Source organism: Cavia porcellus, unplaced genomic scaffold (assembly GCF_034190915.1).
Source record: "Cavia porcellus strain 051 isolate PalLab524CR breed Dunkin Hartley unplaced genomic scaffold, mCavPor4.1 scaffold_8, whole genome shotgun sequence".
Taxonomy (NCBI): domain Eukaryota; kingdom Metazoa; phylum Chordata; class Mammalia; order Rodentia; family Caviidae; genus Cavia; species Cavia porcellus.
The window spans coordinates 4,039,726-4,067,420 of record NW_026947491.1 but is presented as its reverse complement, the minus strand read 5'-3'; the positions used below and the strand labels follow the sequence as shown (position 1 = coordinate 4,067,420).

The window sequence follows — 27,695 nt, the reverse complement described above, 5'->3', positions numbered from 1 at the left end:
CGGGCAAGTCCAAAAAGCCTACCTAAAGTAAAAGCACTTTACGCCACAACAAAATAATGTTACGGACTTTAACGAAAACTGGAACATGTTTTAATTGCCTTCAAAATCCACATCATTAAAAAACTACGCTTTCGGCAAAGGTGACTCCAATGTGTCGGGGGAGGGGGCGCCGAGTGCCCACTGCACCTGCGAGTTACGGAAACTCCAGCCGGCCGCCCGGGACCCTCCTGCCACTCCAAGCGACACCAGCCGGCGCCCTCTTCCTCCTCCTCCTCCTCCGCAGCCCGGCCCCGGGCGACAGCGGGCTCCGGCGAACGCGGACGCGAACACGCCCTCCTCCGCTCTCGCCCAGAGCCCCAGACACCAGGCGCCAGGCAGGCTGGAGAGGAGTCGGCGCGGGCCGGACCGCTACTGCTCCCTGCTGAATCGGGTCGGGCCAGACGGCCGCACTCGGCGAAGAACAATGCCCCAGCCCAGCCGCGGACCGCGCAACTTCCCACGCTTCTGCGCCGCGGTGCCGCCGGCCATACCGATTCCGGAACCGGGCAGGGGCCGGACCGGGCCAAGCCAGGCGCGGGGGGTGGGCGCGCAGGACGCGCCGGGCGCCCGGACCCGGACCCGGACCCGCGCTCGGGCGACCCCGCCGCCAGCACGAGTGGGGGCGGGGAAGGCCTCGCGGAGCGCGGCGCCTGCTCGGGCCGCAGGCGAGCGGACGCGGCCGGGCGCGGGGACAATAGCGCGCGGGGCCGGGCGGCGCCGGGGGACCGACGCAGCCGTCGTGCGGTGCCCGTGGCCGCGGCGCCGGCGCGCGGGGTCGTGCCTCACCTCCCAGCCCCGCCGCCCAGGAGAGGAGCAGAATTAACACTCTCGGCGACACCATCTTCCGCGGCCGCCGCCTCCTCAGGGTTAACAGCAGCACATCGACCCGGGGCGCGCGGCTGAAGGACTGGGTCCGGAGCCTCCGCGGGAAGCCGGGACCTCCCTGGCCGAGAAACGCCAGGCACCTCCTTTCCGCTGCACTTCGGAGGCCGGCGACGCGCCCGGCTCCTCCAAAACAGGGCCGTGCCTCCCCTCGCTCGCTTCCTTCCTCCCTTCCCCGCTTTCCTTCCCTCGCTCCTTCCCTCTTCTCGGCCCCCTCTCCGGGGCCCCGGAGCTCCACCTGCTTCTTCGCCACGTGACGCGCCACCGCCCAACCCGCGCGCCGAGCCGCGCCCCTGCCGCCCGCGCTCCCCTCCTCCCCTGGCGCCCCGGGGCGCTCGCATGCGCACTGGAGCCGCTTCCCGAGCTGCCCGGCCGGCAGCCGCTTCCTGTCCGCCGGCGGGGAGCTAGGATTGGGCTGGGGGCGGGGCTTGGCCATGACCCCGCCCCGACGTCCGCTTGTGCGGCGGTGGGAGCGGTACTCGCGGCGTTGCTGCAAAGCCCGGCGTCCGGAACTGGAGCGGGAGCGGCGGAGGACCGCGTTCCGCAGCCTAACTGCGGGGCGACAGAGGTTCTGGTTTCTTTTTCGATCCCTGGTGCACCTCGGCCGCCGGTAAACAAAAGCTGTGCGCAGGTCACGGAGCGCCGAAGCGCAGACTCCGCGGGCAGCAAGGTGAGGGGACACCGGGCTGACGCTTGCCCGGGGCGCTGGACGTGCCCGCTGCGGACCAGGCCTCGGCCTCCTAATCTGCGCTCCCGCACCTGCAGCTCTCCGCGGCGGGCAGCCTCGACTCCCAGCCGCGCTCCCTGCGCCCCGAGGCGCCGGCTTCTCGGGCTTGATGGATTCCGGGCTCCCGCATTGTAGGAACCAGGACTTCTTGCTAGCATTCAGGTACTCGTCAATTTGCCATCTTGCTTAAGTTGGCTGAGTTAGACAATATAGGTATTAATGTTGTTGGTACTTTTAATAATTTGGGGTTCCTACGGTAAGCTCAAAAACACAGAAATTCCAGAACTGTCCTGATTGATAGTGTCTGTTCATTTCTAATGAAATCAACAGGAAGATGGGAATGTCATGAGTTGATTGTTTTGTTTTATTATGTCAGGGACATAGTCCAGGTTGGCATCAAGCACGCTGTGTATCCCATGCCGGCTTGACAGCCTGGATCCTCCTGCATTAGCCTCTGAGTGCTGGAATTACAGGTATTATTCCAGCCTCCCGACCTTTCACCTTGAAAGATCCCATTTAGGAAACATCACGCTGCATATCTCATGTGCTGTTTACTATTCTTTTGTGGAACTACTCTCACAAATACCATTTTGTTTTGTCAAGTATTGGGAATCGAACTCAGGACCTTGCACCTGCCAGGCAGGCACTATGCCACTGAGGTATATCCCCGGCCCCACGACCACTGTTTCTTTGGATCATTTTATAGCATATTTAGTGAGCTATATCTTTTTATAACTAACCCCAGTGGTTAAGGAGAAATGACACTTTCTTCTTCAGATTCCACTGGAAAAAATTAAAAACTATAATTCTCTGTTACCGAAATGAGGACTGAAAATTACATGTGAATGTCATTTATATGTAAAATGGTCCTGCCAAGTTAGTTTGAACCGCTATTTTGTTGAAGTCTTACGTCACTGTTGATAGTTTGCAAAAGTACCTGAAAGTGATGCATTGTGGGGGGGTATCAGGTGTGCATCCATGCCATGTGCTACAAGATAGTGGACTCCCCTCTCCGCCATGAATAAACCGTGTTACTCTGGCCAAGTAATCCTTTTTTTTTTTTTCCCCTCGAGAGACAGGATCTTGCTATGTAGTTCAGGCTGGCTTTGAACTCATTATGTAGACCAGGCTGGCCTCGAACTCATAGTGATCCTCCCGCCTCAGCATCCAGAGGGTGGGAGTCACCACACCCAGCTTATATTGTCACTGTTCTCTTATAAAATAATGATAAAATGTTTGTCTCCTGCGATTGTTTTGATGATCAAATTCACATTAGTTAACATAATTGCTAAGTGCTTGTTAAGTAGACATAGAAAGATTGTCCTATGAATAGTTGAACATCCATTCGAAAGCAGTACTTGTATTAATAGCATTATGTATGCCTAAGTGCTGCTTTTTGGCTTGGTTTGGTTTATTCGTATATTAGTTGTTTGTAGTGCTAGGGATGGAATCCAGAGCCTGCTCCACTTGTGCGGGCCGCTGAGCTCCATCCACCCCATGCCTACCCTCCAAGTATGGTAATGAGACATTTTATATAAGTGAAATACTGTAGCCATCCATGGTATGTTAGACAGTCCTAGAGAAAAGTACATTTTGCACAGACTTAAGACTTATCCTGGTGAATGCAGGATAAATGTCCATCTCCTACTGAACCACCTGCCTAACTCCTTGTCATGCCTAACTGGGGACTTTAACTTCTTAGCCCTCACGGTGACAACACATCACCCTCAGGAACCAGAGACCAAGAGTGGAATCGTGAGTGTCTTATTCCCTGGTCCACCCATAACCAGGCAACAAAACCAATTTTTCTAAAAATATTTTTGTTCCTTCCCTTCTCACCTCTGCCACCTGGCTATTATTATTCCATTATTCCCAGTGCTTGCACTGCTGCAGGGGCCTCTTTTACTCCTAGTCCTGCTTTTAAACCTCATCTCAACCCGCTGCAGTTTGAGGGCCTGGGATGTAGCCCAGTGACATAGCACCTGCCTGGCAAGGCAAGGCCCTGAGTGATTCCCAGTACCAAAACTAAAAAGAGAAAAAAAAGCTTTAAAAGGTTCACCATCAAGAGGCTGAGGATTTAGCTTAGCAGCATAAGCGCCTGTCTGGCAAGCGCAAGGTAGTGAGTTCAATCTCCCATACCAGAAATAATAGTAATAACAATAAAAGGTTCACCGTCACTGTGATGGTTCACTCCTTAAACTCTCCTTGTTCTCTCCAGATTTTTCTGCTTCCTTTTAAGCGTGTCTTCATCTACATCTCTTGAATGCTCTTACTTTCTTTTCTATGCCCCTTAAGTATTATGATTCCCCAGAATCTTATCCTTGACTTTTATTTCTCATCCTTCACTCACGTGGTTATTTCTTACTACCCTGAGATGTCTATCAGTGTGGTAGACCTGGGTCTCTGTGTCCTGAAGTAAGGCACAACCTTCCAGAGATGAGACCAAGTGTAAGGTTAGGCACCTGTGCCTCAGTGTCTTACAGATGGTTGGTATGAGTGTTAAATAAGTTAATAAATGTGAAGCACTGAGACCTATAGAGAGCATGTAATAAGCCTAAAACTTTAGGTGTTATTTTACATATCTAACACTTGTAAGTCCTTTCCCTGCAGTTACATGGTCACATCGAATTCACTATGTGCCAAAGTGCCCAAATCACTCCATCAATACACTCAAACCAGCTTTTCCTCCTAAATTCCCTAAGTTGCTGTTACAGATGCCAGTCAAAAAGCAAGGTGATAGTAGGAAAAAAAAAAAAAAACTATTATGATGAGTTAGCTAACCAGAAGATGGCTGGATTATTGTTCAAACATCAAGTAAAGAACTTCCATAGGACATTTAAGGAAGTCTGTTTTTAGCCAGGGATAGGTGGGCAACAGGAATGATTCCTCTTGCAATGATCCCTTTCTTTGATGCACATTCTGATACTACCCGAAGGTCAACAAATGTTTCTGGGTGCTGTGAATCGAAGGAAAAATTATGGCCCAGGCATGTGGTACCGACCTGTGATCCCAGCCCTCTGAGAGGCTGAGGCAGGAGGATCACAAGTTGAAGCCCAGCCTGGGCAGTTTAGGAATTTAACAAGATTCTGTCTCAGAATAATAAATGGGCAGGAGATGTAGCTCAGTGTGAAGGCAGAGCTTTAATTCCCAGTAGCACGTACGAGGGGGAGGAGGAAAAGATTGTAGATGAGGAAATTTTATGAGTGATGCTTTTCTAGTTCCTTTTTTCCTTTTTTCTGGGATAGCAGACTCTACTAGTTAATATCTGCATCACTGAAATGTGGATTTTCTTTTTTGGGTGGGGGGAGGAGTACTGAGGGTTGAGCCCAGGGCCTTTGCACTGAGCTACATCGGACTTTTTTACATTTTTGAGGCTGGAACTCACTTAACTCACTAAGTGGCCTAGGCTGGACTCAATCTTCCTATTTTCCTTCCTCACAGATGTTTGGTGTGACTCGTTAAATTTTTTTGCTAAATTATTCAACATTTGAGAGGACTTATGGTGTAACCAAGATTCCACGCTTCCCGTGGAAACTGAAACGTGAGGGAGACCTGGATTCTTGCACAACCTCAAATGGCAGAAACTGAAACATGACAGCCCTCTTTGGACTGGCTTGTCTAATATCACTCCAACCCTGGTTATCTCTGTTTGTTTTTTGTTTTGTTTTTGAGACAAGGTCTAAATTGTTAAGTTGCCCAGGCTGGGCTCAAATTTTTGAAATTCTCTTGCATGCCCACAGCACCTCGCTGCGGTTATTGAGTCAATAAGATGGAGGCGCCTATAATTATGAGCAAAAACGGTTGTAATTCTTACTGCCCGCACAGGAGCAGTGAAAAGCTACTTTACAACAACATGCCCAGTTATTAGCTGGTATTATTCTAGATCAGTGTTTCTCACTGGAATCACCAGTGGAGCACTTGAATACAAATGAGTTAGCAAGGGCTGAAAGCTAGCTGGGCCCAAGGGTGCCCACCTGCCATCCCAGCAGACTGGGAGCCCAAGGAGGAGAATCACAAGTTCAAGGCCAGCCTGGGCAGCTTAGCGACCTAATGGAACCCTGACTCAAAATACAAAACAGAAAAGCCTGGGAATGTTGCTAAGTATGAAGGCCCAGGGTTCAATTCCCAGTATTGAGGGGAAAAAAGGGAATTTCGGCTTCAATGTCCAGGCCATGTTGTCCCAGAAGTCCGGAAGGCTGAGGCAGGAGGAGTAAATAAAAAATAAAAAGGATTGACAGTGTAGCTCAGTGCTCTATGGGTTAGGCTCACGTTTCCCACCCCACGCCCAAAATTACTGAGGGGACTTTGCAACATTGCTGATACCTTAACTTTTTTTTTTTAATCGGTGCCTGGGATCGAACTCACGACCGCCTGCTTGCAAGGCAGGTGCTTATGCCACTGAGCTAAATCCCCAGCTCCGATACCTTGACTTTTGTACAATTTTGTTACAGCAGGATTTCGGGGGCTGAAATCCAGAAATGTGTGAGGGCTTTTCTAGTTATTTTTATTTTGTAGCCCAAGGAACACTGAACCAAAACCTTTGGCCTTTTTGTTTTTTTATATTGAAAGTAGGATCTCATCAAGTTTCCCCAGCTGGCTCAAACTCAGGATCCTCTTGCCTCTGCCTCCTGAGTAATTGGCCAGCTGGCAGAATAACTTCTGAGGAGAGAGGTCCTACTGAAGGAGGTAGGTGTGATGTACTTGACCCCCTCCCCGTTTAACATTAGGGGAGCAGGGATTCTGAGTTGAACATGATGGAAGAGAGTCCATGAATTCATCTCTAGTACAGCCTAGCTGGGTGCATATTCAGGTCCATTTCTATTTTTTTAATTGCTTTTTTTTTTTTTTTTTTTGTACCAGGGATAAAAGTCACGACTTTGTACTTATCAGGCAGGTGCTTATGCAGCTGAGCTAAATCCCAAGCCCTACTTTTAAAAATTTTCATCTTTATTTTATTTATTTATTTATTTATTTATTTATTTTTTGTATCAGAAATTGAACATGGGACCTCGCACTTGCCAGGCAGGTGCTTGTGCCACTGAGCCACATCCTCAGCCCCCCCCCCCCCCGGTCCATTTTTAAAAGGACTACATAAGGAAAATTGAGAGAAAGGTTTCACTGCTACTGTAGCACATTTGGGCTACAATAAAACACAAAAAAAGGTGATTTTCTCCCTGTTCATCACCAGGATAGCCGAGCAGTTGCTAATACAGCATGGAGTAGAAAGCAGCAGCCCCTGGTGGAGGAGCGCAGGACTCGGTGCCTCGGTGCAGGCTGGAAATTCTGTATGCAGCCGAAAGCCCAAGCCTGGCCAAGTTGGGTGCTGGGGAGAACTTTGATTTCAGCTAAGAATTCTCTCCCCTTTGTTGAATAGAAAAATAAAGAAGTGGGTTAAAGCTGTATATATCCCAGATCCATGAAATCTTCTGCTCAGGGGTGGTTCTGATATAACCAACAATAAAGAACCATCTATTCATTTTAGTGGTATATCAACATAAAGAAAGCAAGTTTTTTGACTTCTCTGCAATTTTACCGAGTTACAAGAGAAGCACAGGGATTTAGCTCAGCTGCACAAGCGCTTGCCTGGCAAGTGTAAGGTCATGAGTTCGATCCCTGGAACCAAAAAAAGAGAAGTACAACAAACATGTTTAAACTACTGTTTTGTTTTGGGGGAGTTGTTTTGCTTTGTTGCATTTTGGTTTCTGAGAGAGGGTCTTGCTGTGTAGTCCAGGCTGGTCTCAAACTCGTGGCGATCCTCCTGCCCCAGCCTTCTGAGTGACAGGACTGAGTCAGCATGCCAAGCTTAATAGTTCTAATATACGTCTACATCATGAGGCCACAGTTAAGGTAAGAAACATTCCCATCCATCTCACACCTTTCCTAGCGCCTTTTAAGTTTTTCATTTTTATTAGTACCAGTTTGCAGGAGCACACCACGGTTATATCCATGCAGGGGAGCTGGAACACGCAGAGAACTCCTCTTTTTACTTCCCTTTCCCCTCCCTCCTTCCTACTACCTTTTGCAATCCAGCCTTCCTTGATGTCATCTGCAGACAACCTCTCATTGGCTTTCTACCACCATAAGTTCCATCAGCCTGATTTTTACGCAATTATATGTAGGCATGTACCACATAATATTTCGGTCAGCAGTGGCCCACACATGCCGTGATGGTGCAGGCAGATTCAGTGGACCCAGATGTAGGGATGCACACCTGTGACCCCAGCACTCAGGCGCCTGAAGATCACTCCAAGTTTGAGCCATCCTGGGCTACAGAGTGAGTTTGAGGCCCACTTGAACTACACAGTGAGACTCTTGTCCCCCCTCCCAAAAAAAAACCAACATTACAGTGGAGCAGAATAATTCCTGTCACCTAGTGACTTCATCATTGTAGCTGTTATATCCTAGCACAGCATATTACATTTTTTTTGTCTTTTTGAGAGAGGGTCTCACTGTGCAGCTCAGGCTGAACTTGAGCTCACTTTGTAGCCAGGCTGGTCTCAAATTTGCAAGGCTCAAATTTGCAGCCTCCCGAGTGCTGGGAGCCACCACATCAGGTGGAGTCCAAAGCCCAATGCAGTCTTTCTTCCCTGCAGAAACCTTTTGAGTGTGATCATTACCGGCAGGCTTTCCATCATCATCATAGTCCTTCTGCTGTCCTGAGCTGTCCTGACCTGTGATAGGGGTCTCCCCTACAGTTGTGCAACAACCCAATCTGTTCCAGTGCTGGCGTTCCTCAGGCAACAGCTCCGAACTGTTCTTTGCCTGTCATTGTCGAGACAACACCTGGCATCCAAAGACAGTTTGGGTTGGGAAAGGGATGGGAAGGAAAGGTTAGGTTTATGTCTTAACAGTGTTTGAGGTTTCTGTCCACAGTCCAGGAGGCAGGGCTCCAAGCGGAATGGTGGGGATGCCAGACCTAAACAGGCAGCGCAGACCAGAGACAAGAGAGAAAGACACAGTGTCTCCTTTCTTCCCTGCCCAGACAGATACAGGGCTCCCCTCGCCGGTCCCCGGACTGAATGATGGACGGATGGCAAACGTCATTCAAGGACATGGGAATGGAGCTTCAACAGATGACACAAAACCCCAAATCCTCATCTAATCCATACCAAAGATAGCAACCCCAAACCACCCCTAATGTTTTGCACCAATCCATCTCCCATATTGTCTAGACCCACCACCGGTCTGGACTACATTCTGTAGCTGGGCCGGGATCCATCCAGCATCCACTGATCAATCAGTTTATAGATTCGGATTTTAGAGGAGTGCCCCCTGGCGGCCAAAGGAGGCATGGGCATCGTCATTTAATGTGCATGCAGGGTTTTGGGTTTCATTTTTAGGTATTTATATCTCTTATTAAGCTTTCCTCAATATTTAATTCATTTTGGAGGCAGTCATTTTACTTTAGGTAGCATGTTTTTGCTTTTTGTTTTTCGGACATTTGAACTATGCCCGGCTGAGTGTAACTTAGTTGCTACAGTGTTTGTATTGATACATTTGTGCATAATGAATAGTCATCCTGAGAAATCAATGGTTGCTTGATAACAGATGGCATCTCGAGCCACGTCAGAAATGAATGTTTCCAAAACTCACTTGAAAATCCACTTTAAGATAAGTTTATGATGGAAACTTTCTTTTTATTGTACTTTGGCCTCCTGCAAACTTTCTTAATTCTCAATATCCACCCAAACCTCCATTCCCTGAACCTCCATTTCAGGGCCCCTATCCACATGCTGATCATTCCGATCACTCCAGGGGATTCAGGCTTGCCTCCACTCCTCTCTCAGGGTCACCGCTATCTCCCTGCATGCTCGCCCCTCGATGTCCGACACTAACCATCACCTGGCCCATCGAGGATTCTGAGTGTTAGCAGTAGGGTTTTGTGTTAGGGTTAGGTATTAAGTTTTGGATTATGAGTCAGTTTTTCTGTCAGTGTATCAGAATTAGGTTTTAGTTTTAGTTTTTGGGGTCAGGGATATCGTTATGTTTTGCATTTGGGTCACTGACTGAAGGACAAGTAGTTGAGCAGGTTCTACCAACAAGGTCCAGGGTTTTCACCATCCTCATCCACATGTGGTCTCAGTCTTGCAGTGGCTTGCTGACATGGAGCCCCCTTGATTGGTTCTGGCCAGCTGCCAGCAACCGAAGTGCATGAGCCAGGGCTGAATTCACACTTACTCTCTGACACTGAATCCACTTGGTAGGACCTGGCCAGCTGCCTGCAAGCAAAGCAAGCCATACAATGCCAGGTCTTAATTCAGGAAGCACTGTCTCAGGAAGCACTGTCTTGTAACGTGAAGTAAGCAACATTCTGCAGCGTAGCAAGCTGGGGCGACTGGAGCCTGGTGGGAAACAGCAGGGTTCGGGCAAGAAAGCAAGCAGCTTCCACCTTACGGTCCCAGGGTTTTCAGCATCCTGAGCCAGGGCTGAACTTGCACTCGACCTGATGCTGAGCCCACTGGTGAGTCCTGGCCAGCTGGCACGAAGCAAAAAAAAAAAAGGAAGTAAAGAAAGCAACCCAGTACCATTATTTGGCATTGTTTAGAGTATTAAGATTTACCTTTGGGCCCCTCAGAGAACATAAATTAAACTTTATCCAATCTGTTCTGCAACCTCAAGTGATAGTCCTTCTCACTAATGCTAATCATAACCCTAACCCTAACCCCAAACAGTAACCCTAACTGACTATGATCTTAACCCCTAACCCTAACTCTTAGAGAATACAAAAGTTAAAGTTTCCCAAATTTATTCTGCAACACCAAAAGATATTCTCTACACCTAATCCTAACCATAACCATAACCCTGAAACCCCTAACACTAAACACAGATCCTAACCACTAACCCTAGCCTGAGCCTAATGAACTAACCATAACATTAAGCATCACACAGGCCATAAACTTAAATGCTAAATCTAATCTAACCCTAGCCCACAGCCTAACACCTAAGCTTGATCCTCACCCAAAAATTAACTTTAAGCCCTCACCATAACCTTAACTCTATCCCTAACCCTAACTCCAACCCCACCACAAAACCTTGAGCAAAAACCCAACCTAAAACTGAAATATCTCTTATTTCTGATCCTAAAACCAACCCAACCCTAGCCCTAAACTCTTCCTCTATCCTAATTGCTAACCCTATAACCAATTTCCAACTTTAACCCCAAACATAACCACTAACCCTAACTGGAAACCCTAATTCATGGCCACAGGAAGCAGGAGACCTCACATACTCAAGGCTTTCTCAGGATGTAGGATCTGTCAGCTGAACCGATCATGGAGGAGCAGTGTGCAGACCAAGATCCCTCCGGAGGATCCCCACAGGCTGCCTGGGTTTCCCTGAGTCGGGGCCACCTGCAGTGCAGAGTACTGGACAGTTCCAGGCCTGGGGGAAGGGATGGCCCTTAGGGAAGGGGCGGGCTCAGGGCAAGGTCGGGCCACTGCCCAGCTCCAGCCTTTGCCCCTGGGAGACATGGCGGGGCACGCAGGGCCTGGTCCTGCGCGGTTACTTAGTGGCCATGGGATGAAAGTTCACCCCTTCAAGGTGAAGCCGCAGGAAGAACCTGCGACTGAACCGCAGGCAGAGCCAGAACTCAGGCTCCAGGGATGGCAGCCCGAGGAGGCAACGCCAGAGGGAGGGCCTGGGCCCAGCTGGGAGAGGCCCAGCTCCAGCAAGGTGGCAGCCTCGGAGCCCAGTTCTCGGAATGGGAGCCGCAGACCCGTGAAAGCTGAGCAGCCTCGGGGACCTCAGGGCCTGGTGTCGCTCTGCGCCACCTGCACACTGACTGCCTCTAGGCACTGCTGATCCACGCCTTCGTGCGCGTGCGCGACTGTAGGCGATCACCTCTGGGTCTTCCTGCTTCTACCTCTGCTCTCATGGCCGCCCTGGGCACCGGCTTCCAGTATGTGGGCTTGGAGGAGGAGGAGGACGTGGAGGAGAACTACACACTGATCTGGAGCCGGCCAAGAACGAGTGGCACTTAGTGCAGCAACGTTTCTCCACCAACAGCGAGAGCTTCTGGGCCTCCAGGATGAACAAGGGAACCCCTTCGCTTTCTTTCTGCTGGTCTCTGGGGGCAGCTCACTGCTAGACCAGGAATCCTTTGCAGAAGTCAAAAGATTGGACCAAGCGGTGCAGACTCTGAATGTACAGGAAAATGGAAAGTGTGTGCCAAGTACCAGGACCTCTGCGTGCCCTCCAAGCCACTCCTGTACTCCTGGCAGCATCTGGACCCTCGATCTGAGGGAGATCAGATTCCCCGTCCATGTGCACACTGGCTGCCTCATCAGCCTGGTGGGCTTCTTTGGAGGGAACAGCTGGGTAAGACAGCGGGGAGAAGCCAGTTACTAAGAGGCTAAAGCCTTGCAGCTGCTATACTACCTGAACACAGCGCAGGGAAGACAATAAGCAGAGCAGGAGGGGGGCGGTCCACTTCCTGAACCAGTTTGAGGACATGAAGAAGAGGCTGGCCTTGAAGAAGCTGCAGGTACCTTGGGGCCAGGGTGGCCGGGAGGCTGGGGAGGTGGGGGTCTGGGGGTCTGGGGAGAGGGCCTGCAGGACTTCTGACCGCTGGAGCCGTCCCTGGCCCCAGACTGGAGTGCTCTGCTGTGTTTGGTGCTTTATCCAGCTTCCTCAGATTAACACAGGAGGACATCACAAATCACGCCCTTGGGGGTGTTCCTGTGGACCAGGTAAGTCTTACATCCAACAGCTAGGTCTGCTTAGCAGGGACACTAAGATTCTCATTTCATTTTGGGTTTGGTTTTGTAATCAAATTACCTTGCAATTCTTACTAGGATTATAGTCATATGCCACCATGTCTGTATCTTACAATCTTTTTTATTTCTCTTGAATTTGAGAATGCCTTCATTTTTATGCCTACTTGTGTCTTCTGTCTTATTTTTCTTTGTCATTCTGGATAAAGTGTAGTCAATTTTATTGATCCTTTCAAAGAGCAAGCTTTTGGTATATTGGTCCCATTGCTTTTCTGGTTTCTATTTAATCTGTTTTAAACACTGGTGTTTTGATCACTGTTCTTGCTTGCTTGCTGCCGTGGTCTGAATGTTGGTGTCTTCCTGAGATCTTTACCTTGAAGCCTAACTCCCAGTATGATAGTATTAAGAGGTAGGCACTTTGGAAGATGATTAGCATGAGATTTTGAATATGATAAGAGTGATAAGTAGCCTGTTACTGCCTTCCACCAAAGTGAGGATGGAACAATCTATGAAACGAAGGGTGTGAGCTCTCTCTAGATACTGAATCAGCCAGCAGCTTGATTGGGGCCCATCTACCTCTAGAACTGTGAGCTTCTGTTGTTTTTAAGATACTTATTCTGAGATATTTTGTTATAGCAGACACAACAGACTAAGACACTTCTGTTAGCTTTGTGTTTGCTTTTTCTCTTTTCTAGTTCCACAAAATGTTGTGTTGTTAATGCTTTGATGTTTTTCTTTTTTTTTAACGCAGTGTTTATATCCATATATTTCCCTCCAAGCACTGTTGTCACTTTATAAGTTAGGGTATGTTGCATGTTCATTTCTGACCTTCAGAGTGCTTTCTAGTGTCTCTTGTGATTTCTTTTTGATTTATTGGTTACTAGTCTGTTACTGAAGCTTTGTGTGTTAGTTGGGTTTCCATTTGTTGTTCTACTATTTTTTTTTTTTTTTGTCTCTTTCATTTTTATCGGTACCGGGGATCGAACTCACGACCGCCTGCTTGCAAGGCAGGCGCTTATGCCACTGAGCTAAATCCCCAGCCCCTGTTGTTCTACTATCGATAGGAAGCTTTGTTCCCCTGTTGGTTATGAAAGGTGCCTTTTTAGTTTGTTTCTAAAAATTTGTTCAGACTTGTTTTGCAGTTTACCTCATGGCCTGTCCTAGAGAATGTCCCAGTGCCCTTGAGAGAAAAGTGTGTGCTACTGTTGTTGAGCTGAATGTCTGTGTACTTTGCAGGGTCTAATTGTTCATAGAGTTCTTCATTTTCCCAGTGTCCTTACGGATCTCAGCCAGATGTTTTACTTGTTACTGAAAGTGATAATTAACATAGCCTTTCTTTTGTTTACTGCTTATATGGAGTATCTTTTTTCTGTACTTTCCCTTTCAATCTACATATTTTTGCTTGAGATCTTTGGGAATTGTTTCTTTTCTTTTTTTTTTTTTTTTTTTTTTTTTTGTCTTTTTCCTTTTTATGGGTACCTGGGATCGAACTCACAACTGCCTGCTTGCAAGGCAGGCGCTTATGCCGCTGAGCTAAATCCCCAGCCCCAAATTGTTCTTTTCTAGAATTTCCCACTTAATATTTTTGGACCATAATTATCTATAGATAATCTGAAACCACAGAAAGCAAAACAATAAATAAGAGGAGACAACTATGTTCAAAATTCCCACTTCTTCCCTATTCAGTGTTAGATCTTACTAGAAAGACTTTTTGAAAAAGTATTTGGGATTTTGATAATCATTGCCCCAAATTGAAAGACTGAAGCAACATAAAAATTAGGAACAACATAGAGGACAAGTTGCCTTCCATTGTCTAATGAACATCAAATGCAAGGAGATTTAAAGAAATTCAAGTTAACATCCAGTTCCTTAGTATCACCACCAATACCCATCACTTTCCATGTCCTCCAAGTTTCACATCAGAAAAGCACAGAGGCTCAAAAAAAGAAATGGGAAGAAATGTGTCACGTGTAACACTTTACCTTCATTAATCTTTCTGATTTGTTCATTTTGTTTTTTTCTTATTCTAAACTCATGCACACCAACATTGATGGTTCATAGAAGTTTATTATAAAAGAGCAATTTACTTGTGCTTTGTAATTTGCATTTCCATGTTGTTTTGGATTCCGAATTTTAATTCATAGCATTTACAGGTAGGAAAAAAGTGAAATGTGACTGCAATGTATGTGTAATATGAAGTTTTTTTATAGTTAAATGTCGCCCCGTCACAGTGTATGTGTAATATGTATGTGTACAATTTTTGATGTTTAATATGTCCTTGTCTGAAGGACTTCAATTATGTTCCTGCTGTTTTGGAATCATTGAACGTACTCCTCAGTTGTCTCTCTTAGATTTCAAGTCCAAACTTGATTTCTCCCCCCTATTAAAAAATCTGGAGGGTAAATATCAGCCATTTGTTTGGAAGCAATTTTCAGCAAGTAAAAATAACACTCGAGGTCATTGTCAATATTTTAAAGCATAGTGTTGTGGATGTTGTAGAGATAAAGTCCAGAATCATATGTTAAAATGTCTTCTTATAGGTGCGATCTAAATGTGTAGTGATGCCAAGTGTGGTGGCACATGCCTGTAATCCCAGCACTTGGGAGGCTGAGGCAGGAGGATCATTGTAAATTCAAGACCAGGCTGAGCTACAAAGCGAGCTCAAGGCCAGCGTGCACTTCATAGTGAGACCCTTCCTCGAAAAGACCAAAATAGATAGATAAATAAATGTAGGGTGCATGTTTAAATTTAAAATTTCATTACAGCAAAAGACTCATTGCCATTAATTCCCCTCAAAATAACTTCTATTTCCTTTGAAAACACTTAGCCTGTTGTTCTTGCAGTATCTGAAGCCGTTCTGGAGGCCTCTTCTGTGAGAATATGCAAGTCATGAAAAAACTTTTTCGGCGAATGCTGCTGCCAAGTGTTTTCTGATAGAAAGCTGTTTTATGCTATATTCATGGCCAGGCAGAGCTCAGGAGTTGGTGAAAAGGCCACTGAGTCTGTGTTCCGTCCCTGGTATTGTTCGCCCTCTGATAGGAATTGGATAGGATCCAAATGTGTCTCCAGAAGTTTGTGTGCTACAATCTGAAAACATGAGACTGTGTTTTCATCTACCTTATATTCACTGGACCTGGCACCATTAGTCCTCCAGCTCTTCCCTAAAATCAAAATGACAGGAGAAGTCAGTGTTGTGAATCAGCTCAGGATTTGAGGCAGCCACTATAGCCTAAGTAAACACACCTCAGAAAGAGGAATTCCAGAACTGATCCAAAAGGGACAAGAGCAAAGAGTGAAGTGTATTTGAAGCAAGGGAGAGTATTTGGTGGTGGTGGAGGAGGGGTTTGTTAAATGGCAATGTTCTTTTACTGCAATGAATTTTTTTTTTTTTGTACCAGGGATTGAACTCGTGGCTGCACGCTTGCAAGGCAGGTGCTTATGCCGATGAGCTAAATCCCCAGCCCTGTAATGAATTTTTAAAAATACAATTATTCGTGTGGTTTTTCAACCATAACTTCTATATTCTCATTTCTGTTGGCCTAACAAGGAAAGAGGCGCATTCAAAATACAGCAGGTTTCAGCTCCTTTTTTTCCCCAAGTTAATAGCAACTTTCCTACAGAGCATACTTCACCAGTGGAAAAAAATTTTGAAAGTAATTTAAAACCAGGGTTTTGTATGTTTTGTTACCACAGTGCATAATGAACTAGCCTTGAAGTGCAGGGCTATTTGTGTTGTTGTTCATGGCCAGTTGGAGCTCCAGAGTGGATAGGAAGGTAACTAGGTCTGTTCTGTCTCTGCTACTGCTGGTCCTCTGCTGTGGACGGGGTGTGATCCAAGCGTGTCTCCAGAAGTCTGTACGCTGCAGGCTTGGTCCCAGTGTGGTATGAGGAGATGGTAACACCTTCAGGAAGCAGGGCCTAATGGAAAGAGGTTAGGTCATAAGGTTCTTTCTCCCTTGAAGGGAAGTTAGGTAGTTCTCGTGGGTCTCTGGATAATTGCTGTGTGATGGCAAGTTGTGATAGAGAGTTCAAGTCTCTTGAGTCTGTCTGGCTTCCTGTCTGGCTGGTGCTCTCTCCATCTTACATTCTCCCACCATGGTGCCATCTACCAGGTTATGACACCATGAGCAGGGCCTGCCACAGTACCAGTATCATGCTCTTGGATCCCCACAGCAGAACCTAAATAAACCTCTTTTCTTTACAGATTATCCATCATCAAGTATTTCATTATAGGAACAGAAACTGGACCAACGCAGCCCTTCCCTTTCCTGTCATTTTCCATTCATGCCCTTCTGAATATCGAATGCAGGTGCCCATCTCAAGTACTGAGTAAATCTTTATGATTCTGAAATGCTAGTCAGTAGATTAGTGCTTGGGTCCCTGCATGGGAATCATCCAGAAGTTTGGTAAAAGTATATATCACTAGCTTTTCCATCCTTACCATTCCATCTCAGAGTGTGCCTGGAAATTTAAAGTCTCCAGCAGACAAGTGTTGAAATTGTTGCCCCAATGTCCAGGTCAGGAATTTCGGTGAGGAAGCTGCCACTACAGATTCCACGATATTTCCCTCAAAATTTACAGATTGGGCTGCATAGGTAGCAAAGTATTGGTTGCAGTCTGAGGAGTGTCTTCTGCTGTCTTGGCAATGGTGAGCAGCTTTGGTCTGATGCTGCACATTGGAGTACCATTTGGGACCATAGTTAAAAATTCACCATTTCTCCTTCTAGCTGAGCAAAAAATGCAAAGGTGCACATTATTGTGTACATGAGATAGAGGGAAGGGGTTGTCTGTAGGTGGATGCAAAGATTCAACGTGAGGAGCCAGGAAAAAGGAAAATCCCATGCAATTATGTGTCTTTGGAGCTGGAAAAATCCAGTACCCCAAACAGACAAATAGAGAACATAAATAATAATTCACACATAACAATGGAAATCTCTGAAAATCTGAGAAAAATAATTTGAGCTCTCAATTAAATCAAGGAATACAAATCAAAGTACAAGTGACAGCTTGTTTTTTTACTCAGTCCAGCGGATGGGGTTTGGAAAAGGTTATGTGCGAAGGAAAACCCTCCTAATACCCTTCTAATTATGCTGTGGGAAAATGTAAATTGCTACACAGATTTTTTAGGCCAAGTTTGCAACAAATCAAAAGACTTAGAGAAACAGTACTTTTGACCCATCAATTTCTCTTAGAATCTGGTCACGCAATCAAGCAAGATCACAGGCAGAGAGGAACTGGCAGAAACAATTACATCAGGCTGAGATCTGTCAAATCAAATGTAGCAAAGGTAAAATATTGCAGGGGCTGGGGATTTAGCTCAGCGGCATAAGCGCCTGCCTTGGAAGCAGGCATTCGTGAGTTCGATCCCCGGTACCGATAAAAAGGAAAAAGACAAAAAAAAAAAAAAAAAAAAAAAATATATATATATATATATATATATATATATATATATATATATTGGAATGATATTCCATATATATATTGGAATGATATTCAGTCTTATATACCTATTAAATAAAAATTCCTGACTACAAAACATTTGAAATAGAGAAATAGCTATGTGTACGTTTATGTAGAACAAATTCTACATGGATATACATTGAAGCCCTAATAGGAATCATCGCTGAGGAGTGGAATCCTAGTTTTCATGGTACTTTTCAGAGTTTATTTAACAGAGCACATGAGAAAACAAAGGCATTAATTTTAGAAAGTAAGCAACTTGGAAGAGTCTGTTCCTTGTTTTCTAGAGGAGATAGTCATGTGGATTGGATGTCTGTTTTGGCCCTGCTGAGCACAGCTCCCCGAACACACAGTCACTGGGTGTACCCTGAAGTCATAAATAGTTATAGTTAAAGCATATGCTGCTGTTTTATGATAAGCCATTTCTGTGGGGTCTGTACATACATAAGAGTGTGTGTGTGATTTTGAAAACTTAGCCAAGAAATGTATAAGGACAATTAAAGTTTCTATAATTAACCAAATTAGTTTTTAAACGTCTGACAAATATCAGTTCAAGAGCTGATTATCCCAGTTGAGCAGGAGTGAAGCCTCCTGGCCAGCAGCAATAGGGTGTGGGAGTGGAGGGAGTGGCAGGCTGCACAGCTGTATGTCCAGGTACACCTCCTACCTCCTGGCATGTCGGATCACACACATGGCATGTCGGAGTTAGAGGCCAGGTTCTAATCCCAGTACCCTCCTAACTTCTTCAAAGTTGTTTACCTCCAAAATATGAAAAGTAAATTGAAGTTAAGATCAACATTTCAGTTCCAAGTACTGAGGAGATACCAGTACATGGAAGCAGAGGCATGCAAGAGTGAAAGTGTGTCCACTCACAGAAAGTTTGAAGGAGTCACAATTTATCTGAAACAGGTTCACACTGTCCTTCCTGGTCTCCTTTTTTCCCAGTCTTCACTGGTGATTTCAGAGTCCTCAACTGTTCTTACGTTCTATTCCAAACCAATCAGGAAATCTCATGGTGGAAAGGAACCAATTCATAGTAGGCAAGTAAAGACTTGGAATAGAGTATGCCATGCTGCATGTAAACTAAGACTTTTTACTGAGGAAGGCCTGATGAACTCTGTTGTAAATTCAGAGGCAACTAAGAGAAAGAATTATGGAAGACATAGTATTGAAGCAGAGATTGTAGCCAGATATGGTACATGCCTGTAATCCCAGCACTTAGGAGGCTGAGGCAGGAGGATTGTTGTGAGTTCAAGGCCTGCTCAAACTGCATAGCGAGACTTTGTCTAAAAAAAAGATTATGCAGAATAAATGATACAGAGAAAGAAAATGGTCTGTCTACTTAACCATTAACATATATTAACATGTATGAAGATTCTGTTCCTCTTTAACAGGTGTTGGTGTTGATGATGTGTTCATCGTGATTCCTGCCTGGCAGAAGACCAGCCTCATGGACAGCATAAGAAAGAGAATGTCCAAGGCCTATACACATGTGGTAGTGTCCATCACAATTACCACCGTCAGCTACGTCCTGGCCTTCTATACAGGGATCATGAGCTCTTCCAAGGCCATACATACTTTTGTGTCTACACAGGAATAAGCTTGCTTTTTTGCTATTTTTATAGCATCACCTGGTTTGGAGCAGTTATGGCCCTAGATGGTAAGAGAGAAGTAGTCTGCCTACAGTGGTTGAAAAGCCAGACCAAAAATGGTCTTCATGAAAAAAGGCCTGCTGCCTGGCCTTTGGTTCTGTCACAGATGGACAGAAACCGATGTCCACCCAATGAATGTGTTCTTTAGAGACTATTTTGGTCCTTTTCTTACACGCACCAAGACCAAGTTTTTCATAGTGCTGACATACATTTTGTACATGATACGCAGTATATATGGGTGTTATAAGTGCAGAAAGGCTTGGGCCTTTGAAAGGTGGCCAGTGATGGTTCCTACATCACACCATATTATGATGTAGGGAAGATTATTTTTCATATTATGTCCCAGGGTTATGGTTGTTGTCACTGAAAGTGTTAAATACTGAGATGAAGATGTAAGGCAAAAATTGGAAAAAATGTGTAGTGGGTTTTCAAGAAAACAAGTATGTAGATAAAAATATTACAGAGTTTTGGTTACAGACATACATGCACTATATGAAAGGTAACAGTGAAGATTCTAATGATAGGAATTCTTTTATGGACAATATTTCTGTAATATTTCATCATCAAATGAAATCATTTCTCCCCAGGGTTTCATTTGGACTAAGATGTTGCTAACCCAGTCAGAAAGAAGTGAATGTTACAACAGTTACCAGATGGAGCCAAACAATGTGAGGTCCCTTGCTTGTGTATAACCTCATATATTCTGACCAGTATGGGGGAGTACTGGAAAGCACTTTTTGCAATGTCATGGCTGCATCAGCAGCTATGTTCCTGGTCTCCTTGGTGCTTATCCCTAACCCAGTGTGTGCCTTGTTGGTGACACATGCAGTCAGTTTTGTAATTGTGGAAGTGACAGGTTTCATGGCATTCTGGAAGGTCAATCTCAGTTCCCTATCCATGATTAACCTTGTAATTTGTATAGGGGTTTCTTTGGATTTTTCTGCACACATTTCCTATGCTTTTGTTTCCGGTTCTGAGCCCTCGGCAAATGGAAAGGCAATGGAGGCCTTGCATCTGTTGGGCTCCCCGGCGTTACAGAGTGCAACCTCAACAGCAGTAGGGGTGTACATTTTAGCTGCTGCCCAAGCACACAGCTTCAGGACATTTTTAAGGTTATGTTTCTTATTATGGTATTTGGGGCTGCCCATGGCCTCATTTTTATTCCAGTATTCTTAACCTTTATCTGAAGGTCTGTTTGAAAAGCCACTAAAAAAAGGCCAGTTGTAGAATTCTGACTGACCCAATCCAATCTGATTTTTTTAAATGCACAATTAAGAAAAGTTGATAAGGGCTGGGGATTTAGCTCAGCGACATAAGCGCCTGCCTTGGAAGCAGGCAGTCATGAGTTCGATCCCTGGTACCGATAAAAAGGAAAAAAACAAACAAACAAAAAAAAGTTGATAAACTTTAAATGAAAACAGACTGCTTGACTTGGAGATTCAATTTTAAATCATTATCTAACATAGCCTGAGAAAACTTAGTTTTACATGAAAATACTAAGTTAGTATTGTCATCCTAATGACAGCTGCTATAGTCAAGTACAAGGTATAAGGTATAACTTTCTAGCCATTTTTTCCTTTTTTTTTTTTTTTTTTTTGATTCCAGGGATTGAACTCACAACCTCAGGCTTGCCAGGCAGACGAATATGCCACTGAGCTAAATCCCCGGCTATTTTTTCCTTTTATTTCATCAAAAAAAAACTGGAATTATTACTGGAATTGAAATATCTTACTTCTTGTTCATACTGTAAGTGGAATATTATTTCATTGCTTCCCTATATGCAATATTATGTGAAAATGTAATATTATGTATATTTCTAGTTTAGAGGATTTTTGTGCACTTTCTCAGTGTTATATTTTAATAAAGAAAAGTTGTTTTTCCTTCGCATCTTTTTATCAGTCCATATTGACTATACAGGTTAATGGGTTTCATTTTGGCTGATCCATACACAGCATACCTAATTTTCACCCCCTCATAATGCCTCTCGCCCCATCTTGCCCCCTAGTTTCACGTTGTTTGAGTGCATGTGTTTTGATCACTTCCAGCCCCCATTACCTACTTTTATTATACTCCCTTTGCTTTATTCACTTTCTCTTCTCTGATAGTCTCCCTTCTACTTCCTGTCATCTTGTTTGGATTACACATATATTAGGGAAAACACGTATCTGTCCCTCCAGTCTGGCTTGTTTTATTCAATGTGGTCTTCAGATCAGTCAGTCTTCCTGCAAATGACAAAATTTTGTGTTTCCTTACGAACATATAGTACTCCATTTTATATTTATATTTATATGCAGTGATACCTCAATTGTCAAACAACTCCAGGCTAGAACTTTCCATTACTCAAATGGCAAATTTCAGGGGAAAAAAAATGTTTTGTGTTTGTAACTTTGCTCAATAATCGAACCAAAAATCCAACTTGAGAAAACCTGTGTAGGCTGAGAGTAAGTCATGCAGTGAGACACAGAGGGGTGACACTTCAGTCTAAGTGCTGCTCTCTCTCAGATAATACATAGTGCTTGTGTTAATGTATTAAAAGACTCATTGTTGTACTTTATTTGCATAAAATATTGTAACCGTAGCTCCAAAGAAAGTGATGTCAGCAGTAAAGCTAAGAGGAAACCTGAGAACCACAATAGCATTAAAGAAATCATAAAATTTGTTAAAGTCCTGGAAAAATGAATTTATAAGTAATTTGGAAGATTGAAAAACAGTTATTTGGTTTTCCATTAGTCCATTAGTTCTTGAACTTTTTGGTGTTTAAACACAACTTTGGGATGAACTGAGTTCAGCAACCAAGAGTAGGTTCCCTAGTCTGGTTCCATGTCTTCACTATTCTGAATTGTGCTGCCATGAACATGGGCATACAGCTATGCCTACAATAGGCTGATTCCTTTGGATACCAAGAATCAGTACAGCTGGATCAGATAGCAGCTCTCTTAGTTTTTTAAGAAACATCCATAGTGATTTCCATAGTGGTTTTCCTAACTTACATTTCCATTGGCAATGCAGGATAGTTCTTCCCCCACATGCTCAGCATTTATTGTTTTCTGTGTTCCTGATAATACTCATTCTGACTGAGATGAAAGGAAATCTCTGTAGCTTTGATTTGTATTTCTCTACTGGCTAAGATGTCAGATGCCTTTCATATACTTAATTGTCACTTGTACTTCTTTTGAGATGTGCTTATTTGAATCATTTGTTGATTGGGCTGTTTGATTTTTTTATGTTATTTTTTAATTCTTTAATGAATTTTTAAAGTTTATATATCCAGACTGTTGTTTTTATATGATTAGTGCTTTCTGTGTCCTAAGAAATATTTGTTATGTCAAAGGTTTGGGGAAAACTCATCTATGTGTGCTGCTCAAAGCTAATAATTATACATTTAGGGTTAAGACTCACACACTTGTATATATTAGATATGAAAAGGTTACAGTTTCTTGCCATAATACAGGGACTATGGTCAGGCTAAGAGTTAGGCACAGGGACCCGGGAATGGGGGACCCATCAGGGACACAATCCTAGCCCCATGTAAGCTAGCCAAGCGGGGCTAGTGCAGCCCATCTCCATCCCTCACAACGCAGCTCAAGGCCCAGGCCCCGCCTGCCTGGTGTGTCTGTCCTGTGTGTCCCACTGTGGTTGCCACTGTCCCATCCCACCCCAGGCCTCAGGAAGTTCAGGGGTACTGTGACCCTGTCCTCTGTGCTCTAACTGCATCCCCAGTGGGCACCTTTGTCCTTGGGTGGGAGAGGTGCAGAAACCTGGGCTGGGGAAATTGTATTCCCTGGAGGAGGACACCACATTTGCTCTTCTCCCCTGCAGTCTGGTTTCTGTTTTCTAGGGGTAAGGCCAGGTGCACCTTCTGGGATGGGCCAAATGAGAGCAACAAGTCCCTCCAGGAAGTCTGACAGTCTTGGGTGCCATTTTCTGAGAACACAAGTTTTACTTTTAACATTCTTATGGCACCTAATGTATACTAGGTACTAGGCAAGGTACAAATAATTACACCTTTCCTTCCAAACAGCCTAGGCCCACAAAATCTGAGCTAGTTGGAGGTCACGCAGCACCACTGAGTTGGAAGCACAGTGCATATTGTTTGCATATGTATGGCCACAGCCTAAGAAGGTGGGTTCCCTTCCTAGTCAGTGAGTTCATCACAGTACAGGCAGCACAGGTTTGGGGTGCTAATAACAGGAGGTATGAGGCTAGGGGGCAGGTCTTAGAGCTATCTAAGAGCAGGTACTTGCCAGGTCAGGCAAGGACAGCATCCCAGTCCTGGCCAGCCCTCCAGGAGCCCACCTCTGGTCCCATCAGCAAATCTGGTTTCCACCAGAAGGTAGCCTACAGGGAGGGAGGAAGTGACTGGGCCTGGTGAGAGGCCAAAGTACAACAGAAAAAATACAGAAACCAGACAAGGAAAGCTGTAATGTTAAAATTGTACATTTTAAGAAAACCACAGCTTCGGGACACAAAATTTATTCAAGCTTTTTTCCCTTACTGGCAAAAATTTTAAGATCCTTATAGAGGCTAAGCCTGTAAACATGGCTCTGGGCCTCAGCTTTCACCTGTACCACAGCTCCTTCCCTTTGATACAGAATAAATATAATTCCTGACTTGTTAGAAATGTGCTGAATTTGTGGACCATCTGGAAATGAAGTCATAAGCCACAGGAAGAAGTTAGGAGAGGGGATCCAACACAGCTGAATAAAGAAGGAGCCACATTGGAGCTACTCAGAGAAAATCAACTAAAAACACAAGGTAATTGGAAGAAAAGGAGAGACATATGTCCTGGTGTCAGAATCAATCTTAAGTAGACTTGGAGATCAAAGGACTTTATAAAAGGATCATCAAGCCCACCAGGCTACCCATGTGTCTGTTACCTGCACAGAGCAGGAATCCGCGTTCCTGGAAAGCATCCCCCCCCCCAAATAAAAAAACGGGTAGACTACAATTCTGTGGCAAACACAATTCACACAAGATAGATCTGGGTTATATAGATGGCCCTTACCTATTTTGCTTTCCTGCAAACAGAGGGCAGTACAACCTGGCAACAAATTTTGCCAGCACACACAGGGGCAAGTGACCGGGAAATTGCTCCCTCTTTGACAGGCTGCTGGTTTCTCTTTTTGTTTTGTATTTGTCATGCACCCTAGCAGCTAACTGGAACCCCTAGGAACAACAAGGTTAGGGGCCTCGGCAATGGCAGAGAGAGTAGGGAGTGGAACAGCAAGACTCTTCCTGCCCAATGACCAATGCAGGAGATGGACACAGATTGCAGACACGGTATTCAAGCAATCTTGGGTCCAGAAAACAGTACGCCCCCTACCCTGTGACCAGCGGCCCTCAACACGGAGGGATACAGAGTGGGAAGTCACCACTGCCACCCAACCCGCAACCAGTTGCATGAGCAGCCTCAAGAGGAAAAGGAAAAGGAGTGGGAAGTTGGCATCCTCCCCCCACGACCAGCATGTGAGATGCCGCAGTTTAGAACAGAGGAGGCTGTACAAGGTCCGGGAAGGGCCACTGTACACGGGACTGGGAGCAGCCTCGGGCTGTCTCTGGCTCGAGTGCCTCAGCAACTGTGAAAGCGATGCTGAGACAAACAGAAAACAGGGACAAACCACCCAAAAAGCTGCTGGGGAGTGAATTGAGTAAATCATTGGACGAGTCAGAGTGAGTCAGTCAGTCATGACGACCAGAGTCACGAGACAATCGAACGAGGAAAAGTATCCGGTGTTGCCACCGTGTGGTCGTAGGTCCCCCCCACGAAGCTGGTGATCGATTGATTCTGCCTAGACTGCCCTCAAAGGGGCGGATGGATCCTCAATTCGCAGATCTTTAGTAGCTAAAGACAGCACCTGACCGCCCGCCCTCCTGCTTGAACTGGCCCGACCCTTCCAAAAAAGAAATAAAAATGACCACCTCATTAACTAAGTGAATCACTGGTGTGCACTGAGTCAGTCAGTAAGTAGCAGCGCGGTGAACAGTTAGGTCTGAGAGAGCAATGGGAAAACGTGAAATGTCCTGGGCCTGCGAGCCTCGAGGTTTGCTGTGCGATTGCATGAACCAGAGACGAAAAATAAAAAGCTTAAAAATACAAAATGCTAAGCAGGCGGTCGTGAGTTCGATCTCCGGTACCGATAAAAAGAAAAAAAAAATACGAAATGCTGTTATAAAAATATAGGTGGAAAGAGGAATAAATAAGTAGACGTTGATATAGATGGATGTAGAGTTAGAGAAATACATAGATACGCCTATGAGGGTCGGTCCTGCCTGCCATTCCCGGCGTTCGCTGTGTGGTCGCATGAACGCAGGATGAGACAGAAAGACTGAAAGTACAGAAGTTTTTCACAGGAATAAGAGATGGTTATCGATACACTTAGACAGGACTGTATCTCGAGCCTGCGTGCTGCGACGTTTGCCGTTCGATTGCAAAAATTTAAAAACACGGGGGAAAAAACTGGAAATCCAGAATGTTGACGATATCAATCAGACTGCGTGTGTCGGGCCTGCGAACGGTGACGTTTGCTGTGGGTTGGATCTCATGAAATCGATCCCTAAGGAAACGTATATACGGGTGAGGAATGTATGGTGACCTTTGGTAGTCCACAGACGGGATTAGACTGTGTACCTGTGCTTTTCTGTCGGTGCCCCTTCTCTCGGTCCGTGAACCGCACCCTAGTAAACCCCTAACACCTAAGTAAGTAAGCCAAAGCCTTCATCATGGTGGGGGTCAGGATTACCGCTTTAGTGTTAGGGGACGGGGGCGGGGCGGCGGGCAGTGGGTGAGGGCGCGGCCTGGACGTCGTAGATTGCGCGACCCGCCGTAAAGGTCGTCGCAGACCTTTTTTAGGCACGGCAAATGGGGGCGGGCGGATCCCGCACGGACCTGCTGTGGAGGTCGGTGGATGGATGGATGGAAGGATGGACGGCTGTCAGAGAAGAGCGGTGCGGGCTCCGCCCTACCTAGGGTGGGTGCTGCTTGCACTTTCCTTCGTTCCTGCTCTCCCTCTGCTGCCCGGCTCCCGCAAAAGTGTGGGCGGAGGCTGCCGGCCGCGGAGGAGTGTTCGGTACATGAGATAAGTGGTATGAATTTTAGAGATCCAGGAGGGTTAGGGTGAAAAAGCTAATAACCCTCTGCCGAGTTGGGGAATGGCTTTATGTGTCAAGACTGGGGGGAGGGGAGTTTCTCTTGTCGATTTGTGTATTTATGTATTTATTTAATGTTTGTATTTACTTAGGGGGTTGGCTACAGTACTAGAAAACGCAGAAAATTGAACAGATCTTGGGAGTGGTTTATTGAGAGTTGTTTACTGAGTCACAGACTGTAGTAGGGCTAGGAAAAGTGTGTTAGAAGAATCTCCTCCGTGTTGCGTTTCGGTCACAGGGATGAAATGTAATGCCAGTCTGCAAATGACTGCAGCCTTAGTGTACTTAATTGTGGTCGGAGCCAGGTGTCATTTTTCCCAGGCCCTGCCGCCAGCAGCCCTGCACGCACGTGTTTTCGATGATTTCTGGTTTAAACGGCTCCCCAAAGTTCACTGGCAGAGGTGATGCTGAGATCGTTTGAGATGATAGTATGGCTGTTGAGAAATGATTTTTTTTTTTTTTTTTACCTTAAACGTGGCTACCTTCTGTAGAGCTTATAAAGAGATTGTAAATAATCGAGTGAGGGCTTTTATCTTTAAGGTATATATAAAAAAAAATCACTGAAATATGTTTCCAGCTTGAGCCTTGATTTCTATGCCCTCAGTGGAAAATCTTCACCAGCCCCTCTGTCCCACCCACCTTTGGTGCTTTGTAATTGGTAGTTTTGATCATTTTTTTTTTAATTTCCGAGATTCCTTTACTATCCCAATCCCCACTTTTTAAAAGGTAGGCTCTTCTCCCAAATTTATTATTAATTTCAATCCATGACACGTTTTCTTATTTACATCTCCTCTGATTGAGGAAAATGTCTTTTCTCTTGTTTGTTTTTTTTTTTTTAAGCTTTTTGTTTTTTACTGTTGAGCATTCTTTTTTTTTTTTTTAAGTTTTTTTGATAGATGCAGAGGCCTGTAGAACTGATATTTATGTAACAGAATTATTTGTATCTTCCTACATCTAAGTGAGTTTTTAAGAAACAGCAGAAAAAAAATTAAATTTGAAATGTTCGGTACACAAGGACAGAATGTCCTTCCGAGCTACACTTATTTCAAACTGTTTTTCTTTAATCCATAATATTGT

General features: G+C 45.2%; 1 protein-coding gene and 1 pseudogene across 9 annotated transcripts in view; one reads left to right on the top strand and one right to left on the bottom strand.

Moving 5' to 3' along the window:
- Positions 1-2,083, bottom strand: part of LOC134477121 (uncharacterized) — a 108,383-nt gene extending 106,300 nt beyond the window's left edge. For 3 of the 9 annotated variants that reach the window (XR_010049011.1, XM_063254095.1, XM_063254096.1), the window contains exon 1: positions 826-2,070. Coding sequence is in view for 5 of the 9 variants with exons in the window: in XM_063254095.1 (XP_063110165.1) it covers positions 826-1,357 (532 nt within the window). In the remaining 4 variants the exon portion in view is untranslated. Of the gene's footprint in view, positions 1-825 lie in introns of all 9 variants that reach the window. The other 6 variants (XR_010049012.1, XM_063254098.1, XR_010049014.1 and 3 more) reach the window with 5 other exon arrangements.
- LOC134477198 (patched domain-containing protein 3-like) lies at positions 1,356-25,408 on the top strand (annotated as a pseudogene).
- The last annotated feature ends 2,287 nt before the right edge of the window (positions 25,409-27,695 follow it).